The sequence below is a fragment of the Meleagris gallopavo genome, chromosome Z, assembly GCF_905368555.1.
Source record: "Meleagris gallopavo chromosome Z, MGAL_WU_HG_1.1, whole genome shotgun sequence".
Classification (NCBI taxonomy): Eukaryota; Metazoa; Chordata; class Aves; order Galliformes; family Phasianidae; genus Meleagris; species Meleagris gallopavo.
Window position 1 is genome coordinate 71,660,939 of NC_139435.1, and position 16,032 is coordinate 71,676,970.

Here is a 16,032-nt window from a genome sequence, read left to right on the forward strand (position 1 = left end):
CTGCACACAAACTTCCTCTTAATAAAAGCGATTACTTACTTGTTCTGCAAATGGAACTGCAATTGTCAATGCGGAGGACGGTATATCCGAGGAAAAACAACTCTTATTTACTCTGCTAAACGTAGCACATGCTTTATCACTCCCTTTGCAGTCAGAAATGATCACGGAGCAGACACGCTTTCCTCTCTCTCTCCATAACAGCCACCTTTCTCCTCTGCCCGAAGCGCTTCATTTTACTTTGGCACCTCAGAACGCAAAAATATGTCTCAGTGGTTTCACTTCCTCTAACAGAGAGCTGGAAGGAAGTTGCAGTGCTGAGCAAGCAGCACAGCACTGCTACCACTAACTGGGAGCCACGTCGGGTGGATGGGGGGAGAGCAGCACAAGGTGACAGCCGTGGTCTTGGTGCTGTCTTATAGATGACTCTGTGTGCACTGAGGGTACACCTATGGGATGGACCTTGCTGCAGTAAGGTCACCTCCCTGGTGCCTGGGCAGGTAATCTCACTAAATTTAAGCATCTCACGGGCTGCTTTTCTCATGACTTCCCTGAAACTCCTCTGGGAGGCTGCCCTCTGAGGTGGAGGTTTCCCTCTGCACAGGAGGGCAGACTGAGGAGAGCAGATCTAAGGGGGAAAACACAGGACCTTAGGGACCACAGGGACATCAGAGGAGCAAACAACTTTCTAGAGACTGTCTTCTGCAAAGCTGGGAGCTTCGTCATTACAAAGCTTAATTTTTTTGCAAACAATAGTATTTATGCTTGACATCAATTATTTGGTGAATAAAGAAATACTGCATATGCAGCATTCCAAATGTGTTTTTCTCCAAATATATCACTTCCCCCCTCCCTCCCTTCCCCTCCTTAAAACCATGCTGCAAATGTGAACTTTTAGTGAAAATGAAGAATTCAATCTTAATGAGCTCTCAGGAGCCCGGTGTGAAAGCACTAAGGAGGCTGTCACAGCACGATGCTCATTCTCCCCTGATGTGGAAGGCAGTATTTCTCCCTCTGTATTGGGGCAAATAGCTATTACCAAACACCCCATTTCTCAACTCTATTTATGCTTAAAAGAAAACATATTAAAAGAAACAAAAACAACAACATAGAATCAGATGACTTCACTGCTTTAAGCCAAGATAGAAATTATTTTTTTCCCGTAAGATAACAGGAAACTGCAATGGTGCCAGCAGATAGGTTCTGTGTACTCAATCTCATGCATATTGACAATGAACACTTAGTCACTGAATGTTTGTAAGCTTGCTGTCATAAGGATAGACATTTAAAAAAATAATAAAACCACCCAACAAAAACTTCCAGTGAACCCTGCTAAATACCACGGGCAAGTCAGGATCTGAACTTTCTGACGTGGGTTGCATTTCTGATTTATGTACTCAGCGTGCTGGTGTACAGAATTTGACTGCAGAGCTGTTATGCAGCCACATGAGACTGCTTTCACTTTAATGGCTGGCAGGGCATGTCCTGCAGTAATACTCTGTCAGCTCCAGAAACCACACGAGACTTTGGGTGAGAGACACAGGGCACTTCCAGGAGAAAAGAGACGTAGCAGAAAAGCAACAGCACCAACCGAGCACTTCAGGCACCATTTGAAAAACTGCACCACACCATTTTGAGAAATGTGGCAAGTGATTTCCTGCCTGGCTTCCTGTGTGGACAAGAACACTTGCCTCTGCACAGGCTGCAACTGAAGCAAGAAGCCTATGCACAGAACAGCAGCAGCATGCCCCATGGCTGGAGCACTGCTTCCCCAGATGCCAAGCTGGATACACAGCAGTGTATTTTCCAAGTATGTGTGACCATCAGTGATGGTCCTCCAAAATTCCAGGACTGCTCAGACATCAGGGGACAGAAAAAGTAGCAACTTTTCCTCCGTTTTCATGATTTTCCTATTTAATTCATAACTTCAGAGTACTGAAATGCCAGAACAAGAAGAAAAGACCCACCTTCCAGTTGCAGAAGCACACACACTACAGAAAACAGAAAACAAATGTTGTTTTTTTTCTTGTTTTCAATAAGGAGGTGAGAAGAACTGCCAAAAAAACAAAGTACCTGCAGGTTAAAGTCAGACATTGTTGCAGGAAGGATGCTATTACCAACAAAAACGTATGTGCAGTACTGCAGTCCCACGAGAGCAGTCTATGCCAACAAGTTATTCTGGTTACGCCTGTGCTTCCCAGAGCCACCCTGTGCTGCACACGACACATACTGAAGCTGATGCAGAAATTCAAAAAGCCTTCTTGAAAGCTTTTTTTCCCCTACAGCCTCTGTATGTACTTTAATTCACAGGTCAGACACTAGAACAGGCTGCCCAGAAATGCTGTGGATGCCCTCTTCCTGAAAGCTCTCAAGGCCAGGCTGGATGGAGCTGTGAGAACATGGTCAAGAGGGATGTGTCCCTGCCTATAGCAGGGGGTTGGAACTAGGTGATCTTAAAGGTCCCTTCCAACCCAAACCATTCTGTGATTCTATGAATAGTGTCATTTTAATTAAAAAAAAATTGTATTAACCTCTGATGACTGCTACAGAGGTGTATTTTAAACCTTACTGGATATGAGACTGAGAACAAGAACTCAGCAGACACGGAAAGTAGAGCCCTTTCACTCCTTTGCCACCATGTGCCATCCCTGCTGGAATGCACCAACAGGTGCTGAGCGATTAGATTTCAGCTTTTGGCCTTTTCAGGGCTACTCTGAGTTCCTCCATATCTACACTGAATAGCAATAGTGCATAAATCTTTCCATGTGAAATAAAGCACATTCGAGGTCATTCCTTCAGAACAAGCAAATGGTGCACAGATGAACAAGAGATATCCAGCTGCTTTTCAAACCATGCCAACAATGAGAATGTCTCATTAGCAAAATAAAACCTTAGCTGTAGGCACAGGATATAGAGCCGAATGCAAGAGGAAAATGACAGGCAGACCAAGGGAACTCTAAATGCATGAAGAGACCTAGAACTTTTTTCCAGGAGAAGAGAAAAAAGAGGAAGTTAAAGACACAGGTAGCAAAAAACACGATGAACTGATACCTGCCCACAAGGTAGAGAGAAGACAGCAATCTGGCCTTAGAGGAACAGGGAAAATAATTGCTAAGAACAAGCAGCAACTTCACAGTGAAAATGCAAACAGTGAGTATTTTGAATAGTGTGTAAAGAAAGCCACAGCAGAAGATAGTTCAAACGAGAGAAAGGCCTGAGAGTCTTTCACTGACTGTGCAAATAATAACGCTTTTCCTGTATTTCTAGTTCCAGTCCTCTGTTGTTGTCGGCGTCAGTCTGTGCTCCACTGTCTGCATCCTGCAGACAGGATGGCATTCCACTGGCACCTCTTCTTCAGAGCAAGGCTGAAGGAAGACCAGGTTAGCAGCCTATGCTTTGGTTGTGTTACTCTCCCATCTTCCACTTGAGAGCACCTAAGCTCTTGAGTAAAAGCAAAGCCAGCCTTCCTAGGTACCTCAGAGTTTGGTTTTGCTTTCATTAACATCATTAAAATGTGTCTAGCAAAATATAAAGTGAAATAAAATTTTGATCTTTAATAGTAGAAAACTGTTCTTCTGTAAAATTAAATCACATTAAAAAGTAACACATGCCTATAACACTTTTTTATGTCAGGCAGTGGTATAATTTGCCCACAGAACCCTGACTGGTACACAGCAAACCAATAGCAATCCTGTTTTTATATGTTGTAAGTATCTACTAAATACTAATTATGAGGGCTGCTCCAAAAGTAATGCCTCCTATTTTACTACGATGTCAGAGGCAGATGGTGGAGGTTAAGCAGAAATAATGTCTTAGATTTTACATTTTAAACTACAAATAATTTGAAACAACAACAAAAAATTAAAAAAAAAAACAAAAAAACGAGTTTGAGCAGCTGTGAACAGAGACAATGGATACTTCCTAAAGAGGTAAGAATTAAGTCTTTGGCTCTTTGTTTACAGCCAGTCTTCTCCAAGCTCACAGCTTTTCCTAAATGCTGTGAACTAGGAATTTAAAAATCTGGTATGGAAAACATCTAGAATGCGTGTTTAAACTACTCTTCTTCTTTAAGAAATGGTAATAGAATCCATTGGGAGAGATATAAATTACATAGATTGCTTCAAAAGTAATGCTTCCTATTGATTTCCATGGAAGCGACAACAGATACGAAGAACACAATGACACTGTTTGACAGAACAAAGTCTCACCTACAAAGCACTATTTTTCAACATAGTCACCAGCATTAGCTATGCATTTTTATCAGCGATGAGCAAGAGCTCACACTGATAACAATCTGCACCAGTGCAGGTGACACAATGTCACTGTCACCACTGCTGAAATGCACCATCCACTGCCCCAATGTGCTCACGTCCACTGCTTGGTCTCCATTAAGCTTTGATGAATGTCAGTGAGCACCATTTTTTTCCAAATGAAGGAATTCAGGCATACTCCTTTGCTTCATCCACATGTCCATGCCAGACATCATTCTGTCAGAGCCTTTGCTGCCATCTGTCACACGGCAAGAGCATGGAATGGGAGGGTTCAACCCCTGCTGCCATCTCACCAACATCCATCTGTGAAATCATGGGCAAACACTGTAAAATGGACTTTCAGAGTAGCCCTCATATATTGCAGTGTCAAACCAAAATAAAGACTTCTCTTACTGGTGTGCAAATAAGACTGACTGATTGTTCTTTACTAAACTGTATAGTTAAAAACACTGATCCTAAGTTTGCAACCAGTAAGGAAAAAGGTTTCCAAGAAACTTTCTACATTGTGTCCGATTCTCTCTGCACTGTACCTGCAGAATACAATTTGTGAAGACTCCTACTTCTCCAAACGAAACCTGCCATGGCATGCAGGGCTCTCTGCATTTCACCGTTGGCCAGACAAGCACTAGAAACCAGCACTCAAGCACAACTATGACAGGGAATCACCGAATCGTAGAATGGCCTGCATTGAAAAGGACCACAGTGTCGTCTAGTTTCAACTGCCTTGCTATGTGCAGGGTCAACCACTAGAATCAACTAAAAAAACTGAACCAAACCAAACTTCAAACCCCAACCAAGACAGGGAATGTTATGAAGAAAAGAAAAATTGATAACAAAGTCACCAATGTAGAATACAAAACAGGTTTCCGAGTTTCTCCCTTCATCACCTAGAACAAGATTGTGCCCAGGTGAGGGCAAGTTGAAGGTCCGTGCTGATGCCGTGGTTACAAAGAACCTGTCTGCTAGCAGACACAGGTGCATCATTAATCACACCATTTTTTCTACTCAGAAGTCATTACAGAGGTGTGTCTACAAAATACAAATTGTACATAAGCTTTTAAAAGTAAACAACTCACACAACAAAGAAAGAATGAGAGAAAAACTGAGAAGCAGCAACTTTTGTACCTCCCGCAGTAAAAATAATTGTTATTAGCAGTATGTACAAAACTAACTGTAAGGTTGGAGAGATTTATTAATGCCAGAACTTTCTGTACAAGCACTCAAATTTCTCACAAAGTCACACACAGCAACTGTTAGCAGTACAGCTACTGCATACCACTGGAATTGCAAGCGTCCAGTCAAGGAATAAATGTGAAAAATTCATCCTTAAAGATAAACATGGATTTCAAACGCATCACAGAGCACATCAGGTCATTTTTAACCTTCTACTTATTTTATTGAATGTAATGCATGGGAAAATATAAGTTCTGTTGAAAAAGCAGCATAAAAGTTAGTAGTTTTTTCATGCTTCTCTGCGAAAGGCTGTCTCTTACCACAGATCAAAAAACAACCAGAAAAAAAAAAATCACTTCAGAAGGTTGAGATAATACTTGGAATATAGATTTAATCTGTTTTAATTATTAGCCAAATCTGTTTACAGCTACTCTAAGTGAGGGGGGAAAAGCAATACTATTCTCGAAAAGCAATATTTAAAAACCCTATTGAACGCTAAAACCAAACTCATCACATTTGACAGAAGGCTTGACCAAACGGTAATTGATACTAATGAAAGTAATGATGGATTAATTCAATCTGAAGGCAGGAATGGCTATATTGGTGTCTGGGTTCTTCCTTACAATATCACTGACTCATGGATTACAAAATATTTCTTAGAAGCTGTTTATTCAGCCAGATCCTGAACTTGGAAATAACACTGTCAAAGTACTGCAGCTTTTCTGAATGCAGGCGAACTCCTGGAGATTGAAAAAAAAAAAAAAAAGAATTTTAAAGCAGAATGCCACCCTCCTGTTGGTGGAGCATTGTGCCCAGTTTTCTCCTGCCTAGCTTCTCTGCTAGAGGAACTGACACACTGAAGCCTATCCAAGGAGGCATGATCAGGGAACTGTGTTGGGCTTGCTCAGCCTGAAGAAGCTAACAGGACAGCTCACTAGTAGATCCATCTTGTTACTGAGGGGTTATGGGGAATGTGCAGCCAGGATCCTCTTGGAGATGCACAGAAGAAGAGCAAGGGGCAACAGATGCATTGCAGCAGCAGAAATCCTCACTTGATGTCAGGAATATATTCTTCACAGAGGGAGCAGTCAATATTGTAGCTAAAGAAGCTGTGGGAGCAACGGTCTTGAAGATGCCAGTAACCTGACTGCACACAAATAGACTACAGAGCTTCATCTAACGTCAAGTTTGGATCTGGCTTCAAAGCTGTCTCTGCTTTGAGTGGGAGATCGTGCCAGATGATCTCCAAAAGCTCCCTGCAGCCTCTCTTTGCTTCTCCCTGCTGATGCCCTCTCTTCAAGGAACGGCACCTTATTCACAATTAAACACTTAAGGCCTGCAGTTCACTACAGATTAAAAGATTTGATTGCGTAAGCATAATTATTCTAATTATCTTTCTCAAGGCAACCTAGCATTCAGCCCAGCAACTGCAGCTAAATGATTAACCTGTTCAGAGTTTCAGTGGTTCTCTAAAGCAGCCTTCTACCCACAGCTAGTGCTCGTGCCCCAGCCTCTATTCACATCACCACCTCGCTCACCCATCGGCCCGCACTGCACAGGGAATGGTATGTGGACTATTGAAGACACGTCAAGTGCTCTGCAGGAGACAGCTGCTCAGTATGGACTCCATACGTCATACACAGCAGAAAAATACCTGCAGAAGAGGCAACGGGAGTCACAGAATCATAGAATTGCCAAGGTTGGAAAAGACCTCTAAGATCATCCAACTGTCTGCCTACCACTAAGTCGCCATCTAACCTGTCTACAGATTGGTTATCTCAAAGATTACCCTGCTTGGGTCAGGAAAACAAAGCCAGCCGTTCTTTCTAAGTGCTCTGACTGGGAGTGGCAAGTGCCTACATGAAGATGTAGCTGCAGAAGCTGTATTACAAACCACAGAAGTTTACCTGTGTTCTCAAGTTGCTTTTATCAGGCTACCTGTACCTTGCTTCGTTAAATGTACACACCTCCAAACTACGTTAGAAACCTGACGTTACAACGATTTTGACTTGAGTGGGTACTTGACATATCTCCCCCAAATTTCCCACCATTTCTCACCATCAGGTGCTAACTTCCTGCTTTTAACTGCACCCATCTGCACCTCTGGCAATGTTCTCCTGGGAAGCTTGTGGTACCACATTACAGCGTCCAGATGACAATCATTCCTTCTTCTTTTTCATAAACTTCATTTTTTTTCCCCATTCCTATCTTTCTGACATTAAGATTAAATATTCTACCTTTATGCTGTCCTATTGATTGTAAGTTGTAATAACCTACAGAAATGATGCTACAAAATTCCAAACTGTTAATAAGCGTTGCTCTCATTTACAGAACTGCACACATGATATTTACGGCACCAGTAATCTCCTAAACCTTTTCATCTGCAGCAGGGAATTTATCTATGCAACAAAAAACCTTCAACTGACTGATACACATCTCTGACACATCTGCCAGTGTCCAGATGGTTCCTCCTGCCTTTGCTTGCAAATATTAAAATAACATTTTCCCTGAACTTTCTTTCTCCTTTTACTCTCTAGTGCGTAGCAGACAAACTACTGCACTTTCACTGCTAGCTCTGGTCTTGAAATTTACAGAATTTGACAAAACACATTTTACAATCACCTGAACACAGCCTGCATCCCTTCCTGTAGTCACAGAACTTTACCTACTAATCCCCAGGTGGGGGCTCGTAATTCATGGGCAAATCAGGACTTCTCTTTAAAGAGACCTTCAGTTTTGCACTCACAGGAACTATCAACCACCCACTGTGACAAACAGTTAAAAAAAAAAAAAAAAAGCACACAGCTCTACTCTTAATGAAGTAGAAACAACTGAAGAATTCTGAAAGTTTATTTCATGCTGTATGCACTAAACCACTGCACAGGCACTGGACTGTATTTTTCAGTGTTGTGATCAGTGTTATCTTTCACATCATGTTCAATCTCACAAGGTAAAAGCAGTGTAAGAACTTAATCACTACAAATTCACCTATTAATTCCAGTTTTATCCACCTGCCCAAAACCCTCTTTTCTCACACTTCTCAATTATTCCTTTAGAGATGGGAATGAGTTACCAGGAATGCATTTACTGACTGACTGAAAACCCTTCTCCCTGCTATCTTCACCTCATCTTCCCATAACACTTACTAATGTTTTTACGTTCAACTCCAGCCTATTAAAATCACAGTGCAGAAAACCCAAGTATTTTCCCAGCTGAGAATAGCTAACCAAGAAGTTATTCCTCCTCTCCCACCTCAGCCACCTGCTCCAAATCCTTTCTTCCCAGCACGGAGATCATGTCATCTCAATCTGTATCAGAGCAAACAAAATAACATGCACAGAAAGACACAAATCTTTTCAGCGCATTTTCAGATTCTGAGTCATCTAGGAAGGTAAAAGCTTTCTTTAAAAAGGGAAATCTACATTTCAAGCATAGCCAAGTTTGTAGAATTGTCTGAAGATTCCTATAAGTAAAGCAGAGGGCTGGGCCTGCTGTGGCACACTTGCTTATCTCCTGTAATACCAAAGGGGAACGTTCACACAGACACATTCTCTCTTACAGATTCCCTTTTCAAGCAGCTTCTACAGAGGAATACTTTTTTGCTGTTCCAAAATGTTGCCTTTGAGCTCACCCATTCATTCAGTGAGAAAATTGGAGAATTAAATAAGAAAACTAGACATCTTTGTAATCCTCTATTATTAACTGGGTTCTACTACATTATTACCACTAAGTTTGGCCCAGCCCAAACCGACAGCAAGAAAACACGCTTTTGTGCAAGCAAGCAGACAGAGGTCCCTAATAATGTTTATCTCAAATCAGAGGGAAGTTGTAAGAATGTGAGGGGAACGCCAGCTGAAAGTCTCAAGTTCTTGTTTCCTCCAAATGCAAAGCGCTTGGATTACCTGCTGCCCGCTGAGCCACACTGGATCCCTATCAGCCTGAGCCTCTGCAAGGACTACTCACAGTCACGGAACACTGTGGCTAGGGCTGTGCCCTAGGAAACACACACCCAGCCCTGCTCCCCTCCGGAACCAGCAGCCTCTGTGGGCAGGAGCTCGGAGGAAGCCCCCTCCTCCCACCCAATACCACACGCAGCTCTCGGCCCTGCACTGCTCACAGCCTGGCTGGGAAGCGAGAACCATCTATTCCCAAAACAACGACCTTTCGCTTCCCCCCCACACCACTTCTTCTTTTGTCAAAAGATACAGCACTTCCAAAGCCAACAAAACCTTCCTCTTTCAATACTCTCCGTCCTCGCCGCACACACAGGCCATTGCCAGGGGCAGGCAGACATCTCCGGCTCTCTGTACGCTGTTATTTTGTGCAGGCAGGACTGCTGCTCACTTCTCCCTGTCCCCTGTGCACCCAGAAGCTGGCAGGGCCGCTTCCCTACCTTCCCGGGACTCGTCCGCCTCCAGGCTCATGGCGAAATGGGCACCAGCAGCTGAGGTGTGCTCTGTGGAGCTGCAAGCCAACTTCTTGAAAAACGAAGAAAAAAGAAAAAAGGGGGGGGGGGGAGAAGGAAGAAAGGAAAGAAAAAAAAAAGGAGGGTTGGGATTTTAAGGGGAAAAGTCTGCGAATTCAGCAAATCAGGGCTCAGCTGCTCAGGAGATTCCGCCCCTTTCGGAGCAAGCACACCAGCCGTCTGGAAAAGCAGCAGCACCTCAACAGAAACTCTCACTTCCCCTGCCAGCAGTTGCTGGTTATGCATTTCAATCTCCCTGGTTTCTAGAAAGGGTGGAGTTTTACTTGTTACAGCTCGCCAGCGGGGTATGAGAAAGCAAGCACAGGGGGCCAAAAAATCCTTTGGCAAGGAACAGCCTTGACTGTGATTGCAGCAACTGGCTGACAGGGCCCTGCTAACCACTGCAGTTACATCTAACTTAAATCAACTGCTTCCAAAGCCTGAACTCTGCATTTCTACAGCAGCCACTATCTCAAATGTGGCCTTTAGTATCCTCACAAAATTACAGAATGGCTTGGGTTGGAAAGGACCTCAAGGATCACTAAGCTCCAACCTCCTTGCCACATGCAGGGCCACCAACCTCCACATTTAATACTAGACCAGGCTGCCCAGGGCCCCATCCAATCTGGCCTTGAAACCTCTAGGGATGGACGGGGCATCCACAGCCTCTTGGGGCAGCTGTTCCAGCACCTCACCACTCTCACACTAAAGAACTTCCCCCTGACATCCAACCTCAATCTTCTCTCCTTCCTTCTATCCTTAATGTCAGCAGCTAACATGGAGTGACTACACAAATGCTCACAGGGTGAGGAGCAGCAGCAGTCCTGTGCAGGCAGCCTAAACTGAAGCTTGACATTTTTTGCCTTATATCTGTGCTCATAGTGTCTTGTTAGCCACCCTGAACAGTGCAATGCACCTCTGCTGCCTGGAGAAATCACCTGATGCCTGTGTGATACATGTAATACCTGTAATACCTACATGTCTTCGTGCATCATTTCTAACAGCACACAACACCGTCTTACAACCCAGCAAGAGAAACGGTCCCCTGCAACAACTCCACCTCGTCACACAACAGGACAGAACACGCACCCGTAGAACAAAAGCAGTGGGAACAATGAGCAAGCTGATTTTCCAAATGGCACTGTCTGCGGTGAAATCACAGTCAGAAGGAACTGTATTTTCCTACTTATTCACTGAATTTATTTTTAGTTTGGTGAATGGGACAATAGCAGAGTGGAAAGGCTACGGCTGAGATGACAGCAGAGGTGAGCTTCTCTGCAGAGCCTTGTTAAGATGTACTTCAAGATGAAACCAGAAGGCTCTGAGCTGCACAAAATAGGGGTGCATTCAAAATAATTAAGGAAAAAAAATTGAATTGCAACATTCATCTGTGTACATAAAAGATGATCTAAGCAGGAAGGATAACAGCACAACATTGGGAAGGTTGGTCTCAATTCTTCACCCACAGCACATTTGCTGTGCAGACTAGGGTAAATAAAACTTCAGCAGGTGAGCACTTCTCGTGCTACTTTGAGTGATTTTATTCATGATAAAGACTGCCTTTTACCATGTACTTCTCCCATGGCTAAGATCTCATTTTAAAGGCACTTGGCAATGCAGAACCTTTTTTACCAGCATGATGCACAACTCCACGTCTCCCAGGATCATTCCTCCAGCAGCTGTCTCCTACAGGTCTCTTAGCCTCCAATGGAGTGCCAAAGGGTGGCAGTTGCACCCTTCAAAGCACAGAGAATGAAAGCAAATATGAAAGCCTTACATAGCACCACAGAAAGAAAGTTACTACATTATCTAAAGAAGCCACATTTTCAATCAGAAAAAGAAAAAATTAAATTACTTCTCCACATCTTGCTGCTTCCTGACCGCAGCTTTGGGGTAATTACTGGACAGTAGGCTGAAACCACTCAAAAAACCCCTAATGGAGTAGATGAGGAAGAGGAAGAAGCATCATGCTGGTCAAGATGGACTGCAACAGCCTTTGGGGTCCTTAGATTAAATCTTAGCGAGTGCTGGCAGGGAGACAGAGTAACCAGAAAATCACCTGGTACCACGAGCCTTCCAGGAACAGATTTACACAAAAGATGTCCTTCATTATTTTAGATGATGGATAGACATGGAGAGTTAATGAGACTTGTAGCTAAAGGTCAACTTCAGCATATTTATGCTTCTGAAATCTCAGAAATGTCAGAGCTGTTGGGACAGATGAGAAAACGCTGATGTTTAGCTTTAGTTTCTTCCCTACAGGGTCAAGATCACGTCTCCTCACTCAGCTCCATTCCTCTCTGAGGAGAATTTAAGGAGGTGATTTTCTGATCTTGTGTTGAGCAGTGACTTCTAATGGCAGTAGACCATACGGATGTTATCACCTTTAGAGTCTGCACTCTGTGAATGAACTGCAGTAAACTTCATTAGAGCACCTGTAGAAGTAACAAAAACAATATAGATGATTAAAAAGCTAAGCAGAGCCCATGCACAAAGCCCTTGCCCAGGTTAGGGATGACACTCTTCTCTCCTGCAGCTGCCACAGAACCTAGGTTGACTTCTAGGTGAGTACATAGCCTGGCAGCTTGAGAAGCTCTGTTTACTCATAAACTATGCATGTGATACAGAGTGAGCAGTGCAAAACAAAAAGTCTAAAAATAGGATCTGGCAACATAACTAAATTTCATAGGACATATTGACTTTGGGGGAAAAAAAAGAGTAACTTCCTAAAATGAAAGGCTTAAAACTCCTTACAAACCAGGTATTTGGATAGGCACTACTTCTGAAAGGATGGTAGAGTTCCCTGTGGAAAACTGAATCTTTTTTTGTGTGGCACACATAGAAAATGGGTTTTAATTCTAAACTTCAGTGGCTAGGAGTCCAGAAGCCACAAAGTTTGGGAAAGATAGACGGATAGGCTGAAGTGCAGTCCTGTATACACTCTCTGCTAAAACAAACAACTTCATTTGTAAATTATGTGCAAAATGTCCCCATTTCTTATGGTGCTAATGTAGAAATACCGCACGATGAACAGTTACTGATCAGCAATTGGCTTATTTAGAAAAATTAACAAAGTTCTGCTAAAAGGCAACTGTGACAGCACAAAGCCAGGCCAACTTAAGCAGGAAAATATTACTGCATATTTTAAAAGTATTTAAAGTAAATTTAAAAATAATAGTAGACAAAAACCAGCACTGAAATTACTGACAAGATACTGAAGCTCAGTGCTGAAATGTGGACAGGGACTGCAATGTGTAGGTTCACAAAAAAGAGGAAGCAGCACCACTGAATTAAAAGTGTCAGGAAGAAGCTTTCAAGAAGCAGCAGCTGCTATGGAAGCAAGAATAAATCTCCTACTGCAAAAGAAAACATAGCACAGTTCTCGAGAAGGAAGTGGTATGGCAACATTCCACACCTTACACCCTCATGGATTATTTATTTTTTTTAAATCTCTCTCTGTTTGATTAATGTAATTCCCATTCTCTGGTGATATCTGCTGTTCTTCCAGAACGCCACATTAAAGAGCTTGCAAGCCTCAATATCACAAAAATAAGGTCCATGTCCCTGCTACAGCTAATAGCCTGTAAACTGTCTATAATTTCTCTTTATGAGCAACTGCATGTCTTTTTGTTGGCTATTACTGCACAGTTGTTTGAAGCCACACGACAGCACTGATGCTGAGGTAGAGGACGTGTGGGTATCCCACTCTCACAACAGAAAGAGGAGTACCCTTAAAGAGTCGCACACAGAGAACCACAAGGAGGATTCCCATATGCTATGCCACGCAGCACACGACAAAGATCTTATTTTCCAGTAATTGCCAAGGATGAGGTAAATAAGAATGCTGCACAGTGAGCAAGCAGAAGTGCTGCACTACACTGTGGTCCTAAAGCTGTATTGCTGAAAGAAGTGGTAGCTTTCACACTGCTGCTACAAACAACGCTTTTTTAACTGTCGCTTTCATGGTGTGAACTCCAAGGTATCACACTTCTAACCTAAGGATTACAAAGGCTTGGTAAGTTAGCAACTAAGTAGCAGTAGCACAAGAGGAAGGATTTTCCTTCTGTAGCTCCAACAAGCTTACCTGTCTCTGATATGGCTTCTGGTTGATGGTTCTCACTCCCTGCTACTCTCCAAGCATAAAGGATTACTGCCATGGAACACAGACCTTCACGTAGGACAAGAACAATAGATACTGCCCTGAAGTAGGGCAGCATTTACAAAACATACTGAGGAATTATGTGATGCATCCATGACTTTAAATGTGTTTCACCAACACTCAAATAGTATTTCCCAAGCAGAAGTAAGTGCAACAGTGTAAACATTTCTGCAATACCCAGACATGCTGCCCAACACCAGTAGGAACAATACACTCATGCAGTCCCTCAGATGAAAGATACGTGCAATGGAAAAAGGAGAACAAATAGTTAACATTCAGAAGTCTGGATGCCAAAGTGTGGTACTGCTACGAAATTAACCATAACTAGCTTTTCAGCAAGTGCCTGTTAACTTATAGGTTTTAACAGAAAGACTTTTTCTAGAAGTTACTGATGAAAAGTCAAAGAGAAGAAACAGGCCATTGCCTTGCTCCATTGGTCCTTATTGGTCCTTTCCTGTATCTTTTACAAGTTGTTTTTTTTTTTTTCCCCAGACAGGCAGATTTTCCAGACACAGATTTTCAAAACGGAGATTTCTGATTTTTACCCCTCCTTTGTTGGCACAGAGTGGCAGACATGTAGCACACAGGAAGGAGCTTTTGCCTTCCTCAGCACTCCTTATCTCCTGGGACGCAGAAACCAACCCACCTACCAGGTGCCTAAGAGTGGAGCTCTCACCTGTGGCTGCCCCATACAGATGTCACTTGGAAACTAATGCACACAGATACCACCTGTGTACCGCTGCACGTGGCATTGCCTGGCATGATGGAGCACATGGACATCAGCAGCACTGCAGGCTGGCATCACCTGTGCCCTGGCATGCATGATGGGCAAAGACTGCCAAGGGTAGTGATTGTGAGACTTCCTGCTGCAGGCTTCATGCAAGCTCCACAGCAAGAATTTGCTCTTCTGTTCATCTTCACTCCCTCCACAGTTCCTCTCTTGTATCTTTCTGCCATCAGAGCCAAAGCAACAGTGGTACATGTAAAGCAATAGCATAAGAGGCACGGGATGTCCATCTCCTTGAATGGGTTTGAGCAGGTCCCCTCAGCATGGGCCAGCTTGCTCTGCTCACAGGTCCATGGGCGAGGTAATCATTCAAACAATGGCTCACGTTCCAAATACGTGCAGAATTGTGTTTCTGTCATGTAATAGTTTCATTAAACAGTGAACTAGGGAAAGCTGCATTTACAAAGTCTTTGACAGCTGCCCTCCTTTCACATCTCCAAGAACAGCAGCACATTTCAAGGAGCAAGAAGAGATCAGGGACAGACTACTGCAAGACAAACAGAATAACAAGAGAAAAAGCTGGCTGCAAAATTAAACACTCACTGAAATACAGAATTCATATTAGTCTCTGTGTCCTTCTTCAGGCTTCCTTTAGGTTGACAGAAAGCAAAGCAGCTATACAATAGCCAAATAATTTCTGGAATATGAGAAGGAAGAAAACAGTACCTGTGGCACTACTCACTAACTTTTAGATGATAATTCATAAGAGTCTTTCTTTACAGACAAAATGTTGTGGTTTTTTTTTTTTTTTTTTTTTTTCCCCCCAGAATTATCATTAAAGATATTTCAGAGAACAAGAATTCTTAGCAGGATTATAAACATAGCAGCATGTAAGTCTTCTAGTTGAAATACTGTTTAATGCCTTCTGCGTACAACTCCACTGTTTATCTCATGAGCATGCAATCGCATAAAGCTCATACATTTGTCTTATACATTTGTTTTCCCCAGGTTTAGTAATGAAGACCTTGGACCTGTTTGGAAGAATCATGTGTTACTTCCAGCTAATAGAGAATTCTACTCTCATAGTGCTAACAGCAGTTTGAGATTTCAGATTTCCAGACAGATTTTTAACTAACAGTTGAAAAGAGCAAGAACAACCAATAGGGTGATTTAATTTACACAAGAATTGTATTACAAGACAGATTTCAAACAGATAAAAACTGCTAATCCTCTACTACAT

The 16,032-nt window shown here is 42.8% G+C and overlaps 1 protein-coding gene across 7 annotated transcripts in view; it reads right to left on the reverse strand.

The window, feature by feature from the left end:
- Nucleotides 1–16,032, reverse strand: part of TNFAIP8 (TNF alpha induced protein 8) — a 46,584-nt gene that overhangs the window by 3,656 nt on the left and 26,896 nt on the right. Inside the window, exon 1 of one of the 7 annotated variants that reach the window (XM_010726197.4) lies at nt 9,835–10,145. The exons of 4 other annotated variants lie outside the window; for them this stretch is intronic. In XM_010726197.4, coding sequence (XP_010724499.1) covers nt 9,835–9,865 — 31 coding nt within the window. In that variant the 5' untranslated portion in view covers nt 9,866–10,145. Of the gene's footprint in view, nt 1–39; nt 275–1,964; nt 2,107–9,834; nt 10,146–16,032 lie in introns of those variants that run through there. 2 more of the 7 variants (XM_085213186.1, XM_010726199.4) reach the window with 2 other exon arrangements.